The 19,893-nt window shown below is 36.6% G+C and overlaps 1 protein-coding gene and 1 long non-coding RNA gene across 20 annotated transcripts in view; one reads left to right on the top strand and one right to left on the bottom strand.

Annotated features, from left to right (window-relative positions):
- SEMA3A (semaphorin 3A) overlaps positions 1-19,893 on the top strand; it is a 454,892-nt gene that overhangs the window by 275,995 nt on the left and 159,004 nt on the right. For 2 of the 14 annotated variants that reach the window (XM_038562861.1, XM_038562858.1), the window contains exon 1: positions 19,571-19,643. The exons of 5 other annotated variants lie outside the window; for them this stretch is intronic. Coding sequence is in view for 2 of the 9 variants with exons in the window: in XM_038562854.1 (XP_038418782.1) it covers positions 19,086-19,182 (97 nt within the window). In the remaining 7 variants the exon portion in view is untranslated. 7 more of the 14 variants (XM_038562856.1, XM_038562859.1, XM_038562857.1 and 4 more) reach the window with 7 other exon arrangements.
- LOC111090916 lies at positions 568-17,102 on the bottom strand. 6 transcript variants are annotated; one of them, XR_005373253.1, is made up of 6 exons: positions 15,642-17,102; positions 10,930-11,099; positions 9,402-9,491; positions 6,689-6,858; positions 5,221-5,324; positions 568-4,229 (listed from the first exon to the last, which is right to left on the bottom strand). It is a non-coding gene; the product is annotated as an uncharacterized LOC111090916 (long non-coding RNA). The 6 variants fall into 6 exon arrangements; XR_005373249.1 differs by having other exon boundaries at positions 5,221-6,858; XR_005373250.1 differs by having other exon boundaries at positions 568-5,324.

Here is a 19,893-nt window from a genome sequence, read left to right as displayed (position 1 = left end):
ACTTCCATTCCACTCTCTGATTCTAAAAATTTGTCTATTTTAGATCCTTCACGTAAGTGAAGTCATCACTTTTAATCACTGCTCTCCTTTGAAAAAGATTGGAGTCCAAGAAATTGGAAGAAATCACTGTTTAAAAGCCACAACTGTGCAATTGTATATACTCATTACAGAGAAAAATTGACTTAAAAAATTAATTACAAAATCAAAGAGTTCTTGGGACAGCTGGGTGGCTTAGCGGTTGATCATCTGCCTTTGGCTCATGGCGTGATCCCGGGATCCGGGATTGAGTCTTTAGGATTTTTTTTTTTTCTAAGCATATGGCTACATTAAAAAGAAGAAGAAGAAAGAAGAAAGAAGAAAGAAGAAGAAGAAAGAAGAAGAAGAAGGAGGAGGAGGAGGAGGAGGAGGAGGAGGAGGAGGAGGAGGAGGAGGAGGAGGAGGAGGAGGAGGAGGAGGAGGAAGAAGAAGAAGAAGAAGAAGAAGAAGAAGAAGAAGAAGAAGAAGAAGAAGAAGAAGAAGAAGAAGAAGAAGAACAACAACAACAAAAACAACAACAACAACAACAACAACAATTAGGACTATAAGATTCTAATTTTAGATCTTTATTTATTCTATATCTTTACTTAGACAATGACATGATTTTCCATAAAATCTTTCACTGGTTTTTGAATTGAGTCATTATATGTAGTTTTCCAGGAATGTATAGCTAATCATATGCTATTACATAATTAAGTTTACTGAAATAAAAAAACGTTATATATAAAAAGTAATTTTTACAAAAGCAAACTGTTTTAGACTTTTAATACTTAAGATGTTTTAGCATACAAACCATTATTATAGACTTTAAGAAAATTTTATGCAACACTCAAGTGAAACTTCTGTAATATGGATGGTTGAGGCTGAAATAATGCAAAACCTCTGTGTTCCACAGGATTTACTCTCTAAACCATAAATCCCTTCCTAACATCCAAATACTGCCCCAACATCGCTGGCAAATTGGACCTGGTTCACATAAATGTTCCCAAGTTCTGGCAAACTTTTTGACAAATGAATGAAATCAGAGACTAGAGTGGATTGTCATATTCTATGGCAGATGCTTTATTGGAGGCATTACTTCTCAGCATAAATGAAATGAGCAGTCTTTAGGAAATGTTAAGAGGCTCATCAGTCTTTCAAGAAGAAAGAGAAAAACTATGTTTAGATAATGTAGCTTCTCTAGTTTTACAGTAAGTGATGAGTTCTTTTGTTTAGGGATAAGAACAATTTGGCAACTATGAACGTCACAGGTTATATTTTACTTTTTAATTCAGCTCTTTTACTTAAAAAATGTTTTGAGAGGTGCCCAGAAGAACAATTGGAATACTTAATTATACGTGCCTTGACTGTCGCAAACTTATAAATAATCAGTAAAGGAACCAGTTATGCACTATATCATATTTCTGACCTTAGGATTTGAGTTATGTTTCATATTCTACTTGTGGATCTTAAATACATGTACTGCTTTGCAGGCTGGGTCTCTCCCATTGGGTGTATCAACTTCAGTTGATATGTAGCTTGAATTCCTGTCAACTTGAGTTCATCATGTCCTCCTCTCAGACTCTTTCTCTTGTCCTCTACCATTCGGTATATGGCACCATCATTTACACAGCTTAGTAGAGAATCTGTCATGCTGGGTTTCTCCATTACATTAGATATATTTATCCTAGCTTTCTTTCTTGCCTTCTTCCTTTTTTTAAAGATTATTTATTTATTTATTTATTTATTTATTCATGAGCCCGATGTGGGACTCAATCCCAGGACCCCGGGGTCATGACCTGAGTCAAAGGCAGACACTGAACCGTTGAGCCACCCAGGCATCCCTGATCCAATCTTTCAAATAAATTAAAAAAATAAACACATAGCATTTTTTATAAATGTCCTTAAATAGTTGGTTTAAAGGAAGTCACTGTTTTTACTGTTGTTGTTGTTTTGTAATTAGTAATGGTATCTTAAAAGATGATAGGACAGTCCAAATACCTTAAACAGAGAAACTCAGGGTGTGGATAATAACTAAGATGTTAACTAATAACTGTACTTCTGCTTCGAAGAATAATTGCTTGTCACTATATTTTGCCTGAGCTATGGCCATAAAGTGTTGGAAAAAAACAAAAACCTATCCTTTACTTTGTGATAGGGTCCAAAAGAATTCAGAATCTAGTCATTAGAGGCACCTGGGTGGCTCAGCAGTTGAGTGTCTAGGGCATGATCCTGGAGTCCTGGGATCGAGTCCACATCAGGCTCCTTTCATGGAACCTGCTTCTCCCTCTGCCTGTGTCTCTGCCTCTCTCTCTGTGTCTCTCATGAATAAATAAATTAGCTCTTCTTAAAAAAAAGAATCTACTCATTAAATTAATGTTCTTCTCAAAGTCTTTCAAGTATATACATCAGAAATGCATATCACAGGTTAAGAGACTTACACTTTCTCAGGTACATCAACTTATATTTCTACCTATAAATTGGATACTTCCTAAAACAAAAATAGTACAATAGATTGAATCAGAGGTTAGGAAATTATGGCCTGTGGGATAAACAGCCTGCTGCCTGTCTTTATAGCTTGCAAGCGAGGAAGCATTTTGTATATTTAAAAGATTGAAAACAAAATCAAAACAAGAATAATATTTGTAATGTAAAAACTATATGAGGTTCAAACTTCAATTCCATAAATCAAGTTTTGAGTTTTGTCAGTAAAAAAAAAAAAAAAAAAGTGTAAATTTGTTGTTCTCTCTTGCTCTAGAAGTACCCACACAAAACCTTCAATGTTGCCTCTTGGTCTACAGTGCCAAAGATATTTACTCTATGACCCTTGACAGAAAAAGGTTGATCAGTGAACTCAATGAGACTTGGAAATGACCAAGTAATTTCTTTTTGGCATTTTAGAGGTCAAAAATCAAATCGACCCCAATGATTGTAGAGATACACAAAATGAATATATTGATTGGTTGACTCACAAAATATAGACAAATTCTGATACAAACTTAAAAAGAGTGTATTTGAGATTTGAGAAAGTATAGTGAAATCTTGCTTTTGATCACTTAGCTTTCTTCCATTTTGACTCAACTTAGAAGTTAACAGCTGCTCTTTCTCTTTTTGACTGTAGCAACTTAATACGGCTTACATTGTTATCCTCATGGTACAGCAAATGCAGAAAAGTCAAAATAATTATGTTCCATGTAAGCAGAATAAATATAATGTTTAGTAAAAAAAAATTAAGGTATTTAGCATTAAGATAATTTGGTCATCTCTTAATAGGACACTTTTTTCTTATATTGTTCATTTAAAGTGTAAGACTTCTCTTTTCTTAATGATTTTATTTTTTGTTCCATTTTATTTTTTTTTTTACAAATCTTACATATAACTACTACATAGCTGGTCACTATGCTATTTATGTAGATTTACATTATAAAGCAATAAAAATAAGTTGAAAGGGATGCCGATATCAACATGAAATTAATTTGCCAAGCAGCCCAGGTGGCTCAGTGGTTTGGCGCTGCCTTCAGCCCAGGGCATGATCCTGGAGAACCGGGATCGAGTCCCATGTCAGGCTCCCTGCATGGGGCCTGCTTTTCCCTCTGTCTGTGTCTCTGCCTCTCTCTCTCCCTGTGTCTCTCACGAATAAATAAATAAAATTAAAAAAAATTAATTTGCCATATTATGATAAATTGATAATTTACTGTTATTATTCTGAAAAGAATGAATTGTTCTACTGATTTTGTCTCTTTGAATGTCGAACACTCTCTAATCTTTGTCAGCAAAGGTGTTAATTTACATGTTTACATTCTGTTTACATATATTTTTAAAAACTTCTCTTATTTTCAGGTAGTATAAATCCCTTAGATCTGAACACTGAAACTGTCCTTGAGGAAGTGTAAGTCTCTTTCCATTTTCCAACCCAAATGAGGAAATACAATTTATGTTTCATTAAGCTAACAACAGAGAGCAACCTTTCCCCTTCATGTGACGTCAAATTTTAACACTGGATGGTCACAACTTGAAACTGAACTTTATGCTCATTTTTGTTGAAAAATTTGTGTTGTTTCAGAATAAGTGATATGTGTTGATTTTGTACCCTGATTGAAATAACTATTCAGGAGACTGGAGCACCATTCTTTATAATTCAGTGTGATAGTGTATTCCATCACCCAGCAGCTCAATTTCTTTCTTCTACCATCTGTTCTTTCTTTCTTTCCTCTCTGCCAAAAATCGATAGAACTCAATGAGTAAAATTGAGCTGTTCTGTAACCCAACCATATTGGGATTATTTTGTTCACAATACATTGACCTAGTTCTTACACTGGTCCAGTTTAATTAGGTAAGCCCTCTGTTTATAAAAATGCACATTTACTAAACTGTAAACATTAAATGAGTGTTATAAAAGCAGCCAAAATGTTATTGTTTCAACAGTCAAGATTTTAAGATGGCAACACTTGGCAAACATTAAGCCACACACTGTCTGTTTTCAGCTTGGAAATCTCTTTATGCAGCAAGAGCTTTTCATGAGAATCAATTGTACGCATCCAAGGAGATTTGATAAATAATTTTTAAATGCAAGGAAGTCTGAAAATATTATCAGAGATTTTACATATATATGTATTTCTCTAAAGGCAAGTCTATCACAATATTCACAAAATCCTAGAATAATTTTCAGTTTCTCTATTCCATTTGAAAACTCTATATAAAGTTTTTGCATGCATATCAAATCTATCTCATGATTGTCACAAATATAAATACAGCAAATGGAATAAACTGTAATGGCATTTTTTTAACAAACCATAATTGTCACAATGTTTGCTGTTGTACGGCCTTATTAGCATGAAAAACATCATAGCAAAACTCTATTTAAAAATTTAAAAATTCACAGCAATGTTTAGCACCTGAAGAAACTGCAGTAGTTGCACTGTGTCTAGCCTTTGATTTTGTGTACTTCTTTAAATAACAAAAAGTCACTTACATTTTTAAAATGAAATAAGATTTTATAATTAGGAATATGGGCAAGATGTAAAGCAATACATATATAAAAATGCTTTATCACAAGCGAGTGAGTTGTTGTAACTTGGAGTACCAAGATGTGTTCGCCTTCCATAACTTATGTCAAGGCTGTGCTAACAAAGCTGTTTGCCCCTGATGTCTCATTTATCTTTTCAACTTGAAGACTGAAATTGCAGTGTGGTTGGTGACACTTACATTTGTCATTCTCCTTCTTTTCATTTTTCTTTTTAAAACATTTTTTTTCATTTCTTGCTAGAACTCTCTTAGTGGAAGGCACTTCATTTTTAAATAAAAGGAGCCTGGAAGATAAACAGCTTTAGGTCTTAGTATCTGTTAAATATGAAGTCATTTAATAGTACAAGTGATATCTTCTCTACTAAAAAACCTTAAAGATTCATACAAAGGAATTGTTATCAGTTGTGGTCAGTTTTAACAAATAGCATCTCATTTTTAAAATTGATTTCATCTTTATTATGTGCATTAATAAGAACATTGCACTCTGTGATCACATTATTTAATGTTACTTCCCAAGAAAGTGTCATTTTTTTCTGTGATTGATTGATTGTAGGCTATTCATTGTGACCTAACAGCAAAAAGATGGAATTTTGGTTTTTAGAGGAAAGAAGAAAATTCCGAAAAAAAATATTTAATCTCTTTTTGAATCTTTTTACGAGTATGAGTTCCGATATCTAAAGACTAAAATTATAATGATTCCTATTTAAAAAGCAGTAAACTCATTAAAATTAATTTAAAAATCACATTTTGTTCAGTAAACAAGGTTTATAGTAAAGAACATTTATATAGATACATAAATTATAATGATTATGTATAATGCCCAAATTTTAGCATGGTAAGCCAGTGATACTACATATCCGGTAAGCCAACTTATTGATTTTATTAATTATAAAATTGAATCCTTAGATAATTCATTGTTTTCACTCTTGAAGACTTGTGGCAGAGACAGGGCTTGCATCCACAGTTTTTTGACCATTTTACATTGCTCCATTGTTTTCACAGGTAATGTAAGTAACGGAGAAACTTAATGCTCCTAATTTCTTCTCTATACTGAGAAGTGTTTTTATATAATAGCCAATGTTAGTTACAATTTGCAATAATATTATTTTCATCACAATATTTAATGTTTTGGGGGATAATGTAGAATTTTCACCACTGAGTATACATTAAAATCATCTGCTGAGACTGAGAAACAATGAAATAGGGACACCTGACTTTAATGTAGCATCAATTATATTAGCTTCAACATTTTTGAAAGCTTGTCAAGTTTGAGATCATTGCTGTAGTGGTATATAGTTCAATACAAGCTTGAACCCTCAAGAAAACAGTTAATATATTACAGCCAAGTAGCAAATAAGTTTAAGTCATTCTCTGATAAATTTAGATAATGAAGATAATTGTAAAACTATACGTTAAAAGATAACTCAAATGGCGGAAAAGACTCTTACATGTTGTGAAATAGTAGGTATTATGACAGTATCCCAACTGGTTCCCATCGAATTCTGAAATAAGATCCTATTCTACTAATCTTCTAAGTTATTTATGAAATGGTATAAATTGACTTAATAAAGTACATAATTTCCATAATTAGCCATTATTCACTTCTCTCTAGGTTTAGAAAAATGTGATACCCTTATTGGAAGCATACATTTATTTTTTCTACCAGATAAATTTGTAGAAAGTCTCTTCGTTCTTCTTCATACTTCTTTGTGTATTTGTAATATTGTTGGTTATCTTATTAACGAAAGCAACCAACGTCACGGAAGCTTTACTGTTTCAAACATTAGAAGTTAAAGCATAGATCTCTGTGCACATGAGCTGCAAACAGAACAAGTGAGTTTGTAAAAACACCACACGCTAAATTAGTAAAAAAAGAGAGGAGCTATGCACGTTAATTTAGTTTGAATTTTTGCAAAAATTTTTTGACTATAAGGAAAAACAATCCAGGAGACACATAATTTTGGCTTACTACCTCTTTATTTTTCATTCTCTTTTTTCAGAAGCAGTGGTTTCTAATTAAATATCAGCCTGGAACACGGAATTCCAGAACTTTTTTTCCAGTTATGTATGAATTATCCTTGATTTTTAACCATGGAGCCTTTATTTGTATTAGGTAATACCTCATTTACTGAGTGAGATATGGTTGTTATCATCTATGGGAATTAAAATAGTAAATATCTCAAACAAAAACAACTGGACCTGTCACCTATTTTTTCTAATAATTTATAGCAATTATTGTTTTAGCCTATGGCCCACTTCTCTATTTCATTTCTGGCTTTAAAACATTGTAGTCATTACTGAAATGGTTGGTTTTTGAGTTTTTTTCTGATTTTTTTTTTTTTTAAGATTTTATGTTTTTATTCATGAGAGACATAAAGAGGGAGAGAGAGAGAGGCAGAGACACAGGCAGAGGGAGAAGCAGCCTCCATGCAGGGAGCCCGACGTGGGACTCAATCCTGGGACTCCAGGGCCATGCCCTGGGCCAAAGGCAGGCACTAAACTGCTGAGCCACGCAGGCTGCCCCACACACAGGTCTTTAAATAAATTTTCTCACCGTAAATTAGGAATAATAGATTCTACCTCATAGGGTTATTACTAGGACTGTGCTAATATAAGAGTATGTGGTCAAATATTTAAAAATGACATTATGTGAAGTGGTTGTAGTTATCAGGTATTGTCATTAGCAAATAAGCAAGAGTACCCTTTCTTAGGTATAGCTAGAAGCCCAAACATAAGAGAGAAATGTTTATTTAGCCACAGAGTATTATTGAAATACAATCATAATTTTCATCAGTGCATAAGAGGTTTTGGAGATAAAAATATCAGATTTATTCTAGGAAATTCATTGCAAAAACCTATTTTAGTAGCAATTCAGAATAAATTGTGGCAATGAATTTATCAATGAATTAGGATATAAGCAAGATTACAAGAAATGGTTCCCAAACTTCATTCAAGTATCTTTTTACAAGTGTTTACCTTTGGTTTTATCCTTTAATATCCCTATTAAAATAGTATAGTATATGAAATTAATTGCCATTTTCCTATATAAATGTTATTTCCTTAAAATCATAAATATGGGCCATTGGAAAAGATGATTCATTTGGAAAGTGTTTGATAATTTATAAGTAAGATATCTCCCAAACATTGGCCAACATGAATTCATAAAATTTAGGGTGTAGAAAAATATCTCTTTATATTACTAATTTAATTAATTGCTTTACTTATTTAAAATTACATCTAAAATAATATATTAATTGAGGGATGATGCTTTCTGATCTCATTTTATGAAAATATTTTGTTCAAAGTATTTCTATGCATCTTTGATAGTAGAATATTCAATATTATTTAAACTGAATTTCATGTCACCACTGTTCAACACTTTAACTTTACTGTTTCTGAAAATCAAAGGCAAAACCAAAACCAAAAATATTCACTTTTATAGAATAAAAGCAGTTACATTTTTTGACTTTGGTATATATTTGTTCTCACTACTCACTGTATTGCTTCTTTAATTGAGCTTTAAGATATGTATATATGTGTGTATATATATCATAAATACATATATTAAATATAAATAACATAGAAAACACACATATATATAACTTCAAATTTTAAGTTTGTTCCTCGAAGTATAATGTATAGGATAAAGATAATTTATAATTTATAGGATAAACATAATTTTGTACAAAGCATCTGATTCATGGAAAAAGTTCAATTTTAGGATTAATAATTTAGAATTAAAATGCCACTCCAACATTGTGGTTTTTGACAAGTTACATTATCACTAATATTCATTCTTGATTATCTGGAAAATAGATTTTAATGGTCTTTGCATTTGAACTTGAGTTTCAGAAGGACTCACCAGCAACTGTATTAATTAATCACTTGTATTTTCTTGACTTTGCTGTACAACTCCTCACCCAAGATCCCAGCCTCCATGTAGCAGCTCTCTTCCCAAGTATTTATGGGGGTTCCCAGAGACCGTCTCATTGCATTTTCAGTAACAAATCTAATTCAAGGACGCCTGGGTGGCTCAGTGGTTGAGCGCCTGCCTTTGGCTCAGGGTGTGACCCTGGAATCCCAGGACCGAGTCCCACTTCAGGATCCCTGCATGGAGCCTGCTTCTCCGTCTGCCTGTGTCTGCCTCTGTGTCTCTTATGAATCAATCAATCAATCAATCAATCAATCTTTTAAAAAAATCTAATTCAGCTAGCATCAGGATCAACCAAATAATGCTATTAGCTGTGAACCTCCATTCTCTCTATTCCCCTGGGGCCTTGCAGTGCTAGGTGACACAGACACAGCTTCACTAAGCCACCAAGAAGTGAAGCCTTTTCTGGAATTCTTCAGCAAGGAATTACCTCTAAGATCTTGAAGTGCGTCTTGGTTGTTTGTAAGTTGAAAGTAATGATCCTCTCCCACTTCTGCTATGAAAGGAGTAAAGCTTCTATCTGTAATTTGAAAAGTGCTTTAAATGAAATACAGTTCTCAGTGTTTCCTTAAACTTCTCTTTAAAACACAACAAAGCCAGTCCAGAGGCATAGGGGCCAAAAGGCAAATTGAATGACATCTTGCTATACTTTAGAAGCATCTCCCAAGTTTTATCCCTGAAATTTGTTATGAAATTTCTCTCCTGTCTCCCTTTTCCCAGGTTCCAAAACAAATGAGGTCCCCAGTTCCTGAAACTGAGCCACGTCTGGATCTCATGTTTGGCTCTAGCTGGGCTCTCTGCTTTATTTCCCTCTCCACATTGACCCTTGTAAAATCCTACTGGCCTGTACATATGGGATTGACTCTACTAGTTACCGATAATAACAGCATGTAACTTTTTCTATAGTGACTCTTTTTATTAGAGAAAAATGGACTAAATAAATGACATTTCAGAGCAAACTTTATGCACACAGGTGCTTCTGCCTCATACTTAGAAATATCATTAAAATATTACAGTATTTTTGGTAGGAATGACATGAAGATGAATAATCTTGCACTTTCAGTAACATGAAACTCAAAATATAAACATTTTATTCCAAGTAAATCCAATAAAATCTTATATTAAATACTGTATACTTAAGCTGGCTAGACTCTCAGGATGGGAATTAGGGTCAGGATTAAAATTAGTATAGAGCCAAGCAGTTTTTGAATGTATTGTTGCTATTTTTAATGATATGCTGTATCAGTGTGCTGGCAAATTTACAGCATCAAGTGAATTTAAATATTAATTCTTCCAGGATATTTAAGAAAGTGAATATATTCATATTTTCTCCGCTGACATTGGTTTGTCAACACTTTAAATATCTCTTTGCTTTTGATTTGAAGTAAAGTCAATATGCAAAAGTATTTCACTTATGAATGAGCACACTTGTCCTGCACTTGCTCTGTACCAGTTCTAAAGTCAGACCATAGAGCTCCAGCAGTTCTCTCCATAAACTAAGGTGTTTCTACGATCTCCAAAGCAGAAAAAAAAAATACAGTATAGAAAGAAATCATTTCATACAGACTTCAAACCACCGATTTCATGGACTTGCCAACGATTTTTATAGTTTAGCAGAGTAAAAACCTTCTAACGTTGGTTTTCCTAAGGTAGCGGAGCCAAAACTCCTGGTGTCCCGTGGGTGTACTCGGGGTGATTTGTGGTATAGGTGGCATTTGTAGTGTAAAGATTGTGCACTCCCATTTTAACCTCTGAATTGATCAAAAAGTATTTCAATAAAAAGCATTCTCTTCTGCTCATGCCAAAGAACAACTTTTGTCTTAATTCTGGTGAATAATTTTGTTGGAGCAAGGAGAACAGGGCCTGTGGTAACTTCAAGTTCAGATAGCTTTGACACTCAGCTAGCTCTGAGGACTTAACCTGTGTTTCTTAACCTCTTTGAACAGCAGTCTTCTCACCTGTAAATTGAAATACCTCCACTGGGACACCTAGTGGCTCAGTGGTTGAGCATCTGCCTTCGGCTCAGGTCATGACCCAGGGGTCTCGGGATCGAGTCCCACATCAGGCTCTCCACAGAGAGCCTGCTTCTCCCTCTGCCTGTGTTTCTCATGAATAAATAAATTAAAACCTAAAAAAGAGAGAGAGAGAGAGAAGAGAGAGAGAAAGAGAAAGGGTTAGTTGTCTGAGTCACAAAGAGAAGTGTTTTCTTGGACAAAAACTCCTTGAGTATCATAGAATGAAGAGACTACATTCTCTGGATGGAACACATCTGTTTATGTCTTAATTAGCACTGCTTTTATTAGGAAACCTTTTTAGGGGCACGTGGGTGGCTCAGTGGTTGAGCATCTGCCCTAAGCTCAGGTCATGACCCTGGGGTCCCAGGAGCGAGTCCCACATCGGGCTCTCCACAGGGAGCCTGCTTCTCCCTCTGCCTGTGTCTCTACCTCCTCTCTCTGTGTCTCTTAGGACTGAATAAATAAAATCTTGAAAAAAAAAATAAATTACTTACTTCATAAAGTTATTATAAGGATAATGTATATAAAAGATGTGAAGGGGGTAGCTTGGATGGCTCAGTGGTTTAGCACCGCCTTCAGCCGAGGGTGTGATCTTGGAGACCCGAGATCGAGACCCACGTCGGGCTCCCTGCAATGGAGTCTGCTTCTCCCTCTGCCTGTGTCTCTGCCTCTCTCTCTCTCTGTGTCTCTCATGAATAAATAAATAAAATCTTAAAAAAAATGTGAAGGGCACCTGGCTTAGGACAGAACTAAATAAATATTCAGTTTTTCTTTTACTCCACAAAATGGTCTATAGTATTCAATACCAATATTTGGTGCAATTTTGTTAGTGATCATAAACATGGAATCGCTTTACTCCTCAAGAGTCTACTTTTACTAAAAGGGGACAATATCTTAAATTTTATTAAGATCTCATGACTATCTTTTATGGTTTAAAAAACCACAAATTATTTCAGAAATAAATATGGATCATAAATCATCATATTTTGAGAATCAACTTATGATCCTTATGCCTGTGTTTATTCCTTCTAGTGTGAAAATTTATGCTTCCTATTGTGGGACTTTTGTATTCTTGGTTTCAGTGTTTCTTTTCTGGCTTTCTAACAGCAAAATGTCCAAAATATGAAACTCACATTAAGCCCATTAGAACACAATTGCCCATACCCAGCTTGTCCTCACCAATTGTCCACACCACTGAAGCTAGTGGCTAATAAATTAGGGTATTTTCAATCCTCAAATTACTAGAACCATTAATGCTTAGATTGCATCAAAGCTAAAAAAGCCTAGCCATATTTTTTGACAGTTTATTCTGTGGCTGAATTATAGTATCACTAAGTAACACACTCCTAAAACTGCAAATTGCCTTAATGTTGAATGCTTTTCTCTAACTGGTGCGAAGAGGTGGTATTCTAATTTTATTTCTCCTACAATTACTATGTCAGCGCTCTTGGAAATACAGCAAGGTTAGACTGATAGAGCTTTATGTAGGAGTTGTTCATATAAAATGTTTTACTATTTAGTAGGATTTTTCCTAAGGAAAATACATTTATAAAGATGAGTGCTTCCAAAAAAAAAGAGGGATCCCTGGGTGGCGCAGCGGTTTGGTGCCTGCCTTTGGCCCAGGGTGTGATCCTGGAGACCCGGGATCGAATCCCACGTCGGGCTCCCGGTGCATGGAGCCTGCTTCTCCCTCTGCCTGTGTCTCTGCCTCTCTCTCTCTCTCTCTCTGACTATCATAAATAAATAAATTAAAAAAAAATAAAAAAGAAAGAAAGAAAACCACTTTATTTCTTTTAAATTATTGTAAAATAAAAAAAGGTAGTGTGAAAGAGGTGTTTATTTTAATTTGCTGCTTTTGGAAGGTTTAGCAATCTTAGATACACTGGGTATTTCTGTGGGTGTAGAAACAAACCTTCAATGTCACCGTAACTGTATAAAGCACTAAAATATCAATTAGAATTTTGTGAATATTGTACCTTTAAGACCTTGGTAAACAATTTGAAGTGGCTATTCACTATGCTCAGTGGCAGATTTTTCTAAAGAGTTTTTGTAAAGAGGAGAAATTGGGCAAAATATACAGTCTGGTTTTGTTTTGGGGGGCAGGGGGACTGAAAAAAAGTCAAAAATATTTTGAGTTAATGATGATGCAAAAAGTCATTGCTAACCAGATCCAGCAAGTCAAATGAGGCTTGTTTATGAAATTACAAACTCTTACAGAGGCCAGCTTTAAAAATTAGTCCGTAAAATTTTCTTCAATTTAGGACTGAACTGTGACCTATTTTACAAGTTTTGGAATTGTCATCTACAAAAACCAACATGCACAGTTTCCTTCTTTGCTGTCATCTTGTAGAATAATTACATTCTATAGAAAACATGGTGTTAAAAATTCTAAAGAAACAAACATAATTCAGGGCATCATAGTAATATGCAATGATCAATGAAAGAACAGTTAGCAAAAGAATTTTACCAAATACTTTTTCTTAAAGATTTTATTTATGTGAGAGAGAGAGAATGGTTGGAGACAAAGGGAGAGGGAATAGCAGACTCCCTGCTGAGCGGGAAGCCCCATGTAAGGCTCAATCCCAGGACCCTGAGATTATGATCTGAGCTGAAGGTTAAGTGTTTACACTTAACCAACTGAGCCACGCAGGCGCCCCCTCAATCATTTTTTATTCGCAATTTATTCAATCAATATTTTTTGAATACCTATAGTGTACTAGGCACTGTTATGCAGAGGATGTACAAGAAGACACAGAGACATGTGGTATTACCCAATTGACATTTATGATCTGGTTGTGGAGAGGGATTGTAAAAAAAAAAAAATTATGGCAAAAGTGAATATATAGAGTTTAACTCCATATATTCAAACAAATAGGATATCATGAGAAAATTTAGCAGTGGGATCTGTTATAGCTTGTCATATCAGGGAAGCTATCACTGAAGTAGTGCTATTTAAGTTGAAATACAAGATTCAAGTTAATCAAGTGGAGAGGAGTGGGAGAGGATTGCAAAAGTCCAGACCAAAGTCATAGCATCTGCTAAAGACCCAAGACAGAAAAGAACTATAGATCTAAGTGTGCTGAAGATGAAAAGAATTGATGAGATACTGGCTCTTTCAGGTAGGGACTCAAGCAGAAGAGATGCATAATGTGATGATACTTTAAGAGGATCCCTCTGATTATTCTGTGCCCAATGTATTGAATAGTGTAGTTGAATTTATTGAGAATAACGTTGCATTAGTCCAGGTAAGAGGATGGTGTCTCAAACTGATGTTAGTGGTGGCAAGTGAAAGATGACTGTAAGTTTAAGAGGTATTTTAAGGGTAGGATTAACTGTGACTTAAGAAATTTAGTTAATTGCAATAACTGTGCACTTTTCTATAGTTAAAATATCAAAGGTATCTTAGTCAGAATATTACAATTGCTGGGAAAATTTGTGTGCTCTGGTTCTTCCAAAAAGACAACTAGTGCTACTTTCATACACACATATACTCCATTAAAGTAAGCAAACTTGCAAAATCCACCCTCTGACTTTTTCTGAGCAGATCTGCTCTGGAGTCCCCTTAACCCTGTTAGTTAGTCAGTGTGTGGTCAGCAACAAACTTTGTACATGAATTCTCAGATTAGCATTCAGCAGGTTCAGAAATCCAGGCTTTTGAGATCCCTGCAGATGTTACTTCATTTTTCAAGGATGAAGTGTGGTATTTCAAGGGATGTAGACATTTTTCAGTAAGGAAAACTGTCAATAGCTAGCAATTATACCTGCATTTTTGCAGGTAAACAAACACATTGTAAAACATTGTTATAAGGAATTTGGAGAAGTAGAGATACCAGTGTGAGGAAAAATAGATTCTAGTACTCAAAGGAAGTTAATGATTACATCCTTTCTCATGCCACTGAAAATAGTACATTTTTTGCCTATGGAAATATTCCGGATAATCTTAAAATTGCATTCAGTATTCAATCACTTGCTCAGTATATACTCAGTTTGAAAATTACAATGCCAATTGCTAATTTGGTGGGGGGGTGATATAAAGAAAAACCGAAACAAAAGATTCTATACATGTATTTTAAATCAGTGCAGGCATACAGATTGAACATTTCAAGTCTGGTTATCCACCTTTAGGTGAAAAGGTTAGTTATAAGTAAGGATTAGGTCTTGATATTGTTATACAGAGTCCCTTTAACAAAAGAAATTGAGACGTTCTTGAAGGGATTAACATTTTATGGGTCAGGATGAAGGACTATGACTTTCATTCAAATAAATATATAAGGAAAAAATCCTATGGCTAGAACACACAGCTGGTGAAAAACATAATATTCCCACATACATTTCATGTCTTTTTGACATGTGTATCTTCACTGTATACAGACTTATATGCGTACAAACTTTCCCACAGAAACATGCCACATACGTAGAATTGGAATGTGTATTTTACAAATAATCCCTTCACAGACAATTCAGGCAATAAATACTAAGCAAAGTAATGAAACTATCTTTTCCTGTGGCTCACTCAATTATGCAACATTAATCTAAATAATTTTTTTCTAATAAATTATTTTGTAAATACTTTCAAGTATAGAATGACCCATGAATGCTATCATAACTCTAACAATAGCATTTTAAGGGTCACACTTTAAGAGGTTTGTGATTACCTGTCAGGAGGGAAAGTTTGGAAAGAGTACTTTTCTGCTATAAAGCTCACAGATGGAGACTTTAATCTTGAGTCGAATCCAAATAACTGAGTAGTCATAATACTTCGGTCACCTTAGGAATATAAACCCGATTATTTCTTTTTTCCCCTGATGCCTCATGTAAATGCTGGTAACCACTGATTCTAGAGGATGAAACAAAACAAAACAAAATAAACCATTCCACAATAAAAGGTCTCGTTATAATTCACAAAATTCCAATTGGAAAGAATTGTCTAGACACCCTAAGAAGTTGGAATCATTATAACGTCTTCAGGAAGAAAAAACTTTAAAGATATTTAGACATTACATCATTCTTTTTGTTTCTAAGTTAGCCTGAGAAATATTTAGGAATCAGGTATTTTACATGTAGTGTTACAGAGGCAAAGAAATTCATAGACTCTTGCCAGTAGCTCCATCATAAATCAGATGTAGACTAATATGGTATTCAGAACAAAGACTGAGCTTTCTGAATCTTCCTTAATCATACAGTTAAACTGGATATATTTGAAAGTAATTATGTTATGTTGCCCAAATGTCAGAATAATATAACTTTAACAAAATCTCAGATCACATCAGCAAATAGAATACACACTTTAAATACTTTTCTTGGACAAATTAGAGTAGAAATGTATTTGAAACATTTTGACTTCAATCTTTTTCATCTTCCCCTATATAATTAAAATAAGCTAGTGAACATAGAGAAGCAGCAAGTGTTAAAGCAGAGAAGACTGCATTTGGTAACTTCTTAAGGGCATATTTGATACAAGTTGACACATTTCTAATCTTATACCCAAGAGAAATTCCCAAAATTGAAAAGATGGCCTGTTTGAGGTCAAGTGCTTTTGTCGAGTTATTTGGGAAGAACAAGGCACACCTGCCCAAAATGCATCAACCTCTGGAAATGTAGAAGCTGTGGACTGGGAAGGCATAGAGTTGATGAAAGCTAAAATACATTCAAGTTCTCCCAGAAACTTTGGAGTAACTTAAAAAAAAAAAAAAAAAAAAAAGAAAGAAAGAAAAAGAAATCTATGAAAATCTAATGGGACTTGAGCCCATTTGAGTCTAATTAAAAGAGACACTATTTTCTGTAGTCCTGGATACACTGATCCAACCATAGGCGGAATCCTGCATAATGGAAATCTTACATGGGAAAACGTGTTGATAGATAGGTCTTGAGTTGGAAGTATGAGGTCGCTGGTTTATATCCTGAGGAGAAAACCTGGACATATTCCATGAAAAACAGCTGCTTTCGTAAAATGTAATGTCTTGCACACAAATGGAATTGAACTAGCTACTGTCATTTTAAGGATTCCACGAGTCTCCAAGCAAGATGGACATTCGGACTCAGTGCCCCTTCAGCATGAAAATATAATTTTCTCTGACATAAATCAATAGCGGAAGAAAATACACAGCAGTCGGAGTGCATACCTTACGACCTGGCTCACCCACGTCTACTGAGACGTGCTCTGCAGCCTGGAACGTTTGTGCGCCGGCGGCAGCGTCCGCGTTCGCGTCCCAGTCGGCCGGCGGGGGCCCCGGAGGCTGCGCACCTGTGCCCTTTCGGCGGCCACAGTGTGAACACGAACATGGAGGGCCGTCCAGGCCTCTCACCGTAAAAGTCGGTCTGCCTATTGCTCCGCGTAGTTCCGTCAATGTTTCCTCCAAGTATTTTGAGGTCTTGAAGCCTTTTTTTATCTGGTGAAGAAACGTTTCCAACTATTGGGCCGCTTAAAAAAGAAACAGGTGCAGGTTGCGCTCCCCCGCCCTCCCGGTCAACCCTCGTAGAACTCCGGGAACTCAGAGATCTCGCGAGGCCTGGCGCCTTGGGCCGCGTGCTCTCGGTTGGCCGCCGGGTGGGGGGGGGGGGCAGAGATCTCGCGAGGCCTGGCGCCGTGGGCTGTGTGCTCCCGGTGGGCCGCGGGTCGGCCTGGGTCCCTCTCCTTGGAGACTTCTCCGAGGCCCTTTGCGTCCCACCAGACTCACCCTGTCCCTCTCCTTCTCGTCTTTTTTTTTTTCTCTCCAACGCTAACCTGTCTTACTATTTTTAGTATTTCCAAGGCTGTGTGTTACCTTATCATTCTAACAGACGGTAAGCCGTCGAGCCTGCAGCACCGCCCGCCCCTTACGTCATGCGATGCGGCCGCGGCAGGTGCAGCTGAGCGGGCGCGACGCTGGAGGGGCAGGCCGCCCGAGTGAGCAGGCTTCGCGGCGGCTCCGGGCAGCGCCCTGTGCCGCCCGCCGGCTCCGGGAGACATGGTGCCGCTCGGCTCGGGCGCCCCGCGGCCGTCGGGGTCTGAGCCGGGAGGACGATCAGGGCGCCGGGCCTCAGCCCCCCGAGGCCGCCCAGGCGCTCGTTCCCCCAGGACACACGGCCCCAGCCCCGCGTGGTGTGCAGCAGAGCGGGGCGGGGGGAGGGGGGGGGGCGGCCGTGTGCTGCGCCTGAGCCTGCGCCTGCGCCGTGCGCCCCACGCCCCGCCTTTCGGGAGGCCCGGCCGGCGGCGCGCACGCGCAGACCCCTTCGGACCGGGAGAAAGAGCTTGAGAGACTCAGAAAACGTGAAGTGACACGTTGTATTTTTCAGTTCTAGGCAAGAATTGCCGTTCTAGGAAGGTGTTCAGTTTTTTTATTCAGTGCTTCTTAATCAGTTTTAGCTGAAGTAGACATTAAATATTCATTGCACCGATTTTATAACCTTTCTCAGATTCCGTTTACTGAAAATATATATTTTTTACTTTGGAAATTTATATTAAAAATAAGTTAGAATCCTCCTAGGGAACCAGCAGAAACAGGCCGCCTCGGAATCACCGCACGTTTACCTGCCTAAAATATAAGGGAATTAAAGACAACAGCACAACGCGGGGAATTGGTCTGAGTTTGTTTTTCAGAATATTTAGCCTAGAAAACGTCTGTCATTTAAAAATAATTCCCATCAAACTATTTTCTTCATTTAATATCCCAGTGTTTATTAAGAAGCTGGATTTTCGTACTTAGAGTGGGCCGTGAATAATGATAGTATCTCCCTGAATATTTCTTCAAAATAAGAGTGCTTTTATATAAAAAGAGTCTGTATCCTACAAGATTGAGAAATGTCAGGGTTTTGTTTAAAGGATTTATTTATTTATTTATTTATTTATTTATTTATTTATTTATTTATTTATTTATTTTTATTTATTTATGAGACACAGAGTGAGAGCACAGACCGAGGCTGAGGCCGAGGGAGACGCAGGCCCGACGCGGGGAGCCCGACGCGGACTCGATCGGGCCGGGGTCGAGCACTGGGCCGAGGGCGGCGCCAACCCGCTGAGCCCCCGGCCGCCCAAAGTCGGGTTTAATAAAGTTTCCTTATACAAAATTCCTCGCAGCTCGCCCTCCAAAGGTCTTTAAGGTCTTAACCTGAAGTGGAATATGGTGACGTGCGTCGCGTTCTCTCCGACTGCCCTTGGGGCTCGTGGGGCTCCCCGGCCTGGGATCGCCCGTTGGTTAACATGCCTATTTGCTTTCAGTACGTAAAGAAATAGCTTCCGCAGTTTTTAATATATCGATAATGGCATCTAAGTGTCCCAGACCTATTTTCTAACGTGTGTTTGGGATGTTCAAGGTTTTATACGCATGTGCTTGTCCTGTTTTCTGTTTACCAACTATGAGAAATCCTGTAGAAGGTGGGGAGAAAATAAGCTGTATAATTAAAATTAAATTTCACTAATGTCATGTTTTGAACCTCAAACAGTATATGTACATTAAAGAGGGTGTTCATGGTAGTATTGTTTAATTAACAAAACAAATATACATTTAGTAAAAGATTGGCCACAAGAATCCTGTAGGACCAAGTATAAGAATTCATCTAAACATTAAGATTAAAAAGTGCATCTTTTTATCTTTTCTGCACTTAGCCTTTGGGAAGAAAATACTTATTTTTATCCTGAGTTTGTTGCTCTCACATGATTATAAGGTAGGCGTTCCAAGGTCAGTAATAACTCTGCTGCAGTGTATATTAAATCAGTGTGTGTATTTTTCCTGAATGTTACAAATCAACTACTGATAGTTCAAAAGCTCTCTCTTTCTTTGATGTCTACAAAAATGATAACCAACTGTATGTATGTGGATGATGTGCCTTTCCTGATAGACTGTCTTTTGGCTTTGCTTCTGCTGATAATTGGTACTTTTGCAATAAGAGCATTTTCAACTACCTGAATCAAGACTTTCATAGCAATAT

Source organism: Canis lupus, chromosome 18 (assembly GCF_011100685.1).
Source record: "Canis lupus familiaris isolate Mischka breed German Shepherd chromosome 18, alternate assembly UU_Cfam_GSD_1.0, whole genome shotgun sequence".
Classification (NCBI taxonomy): domain Eukaryota; kingdom Metazoa; phylum Chordata; class Mammalia; order Carnivora; family Canidae; genus Canis; species Canis lupus.
This window is presented reverse-complemented; position numbering and strand designations above follow the sequence as displayed.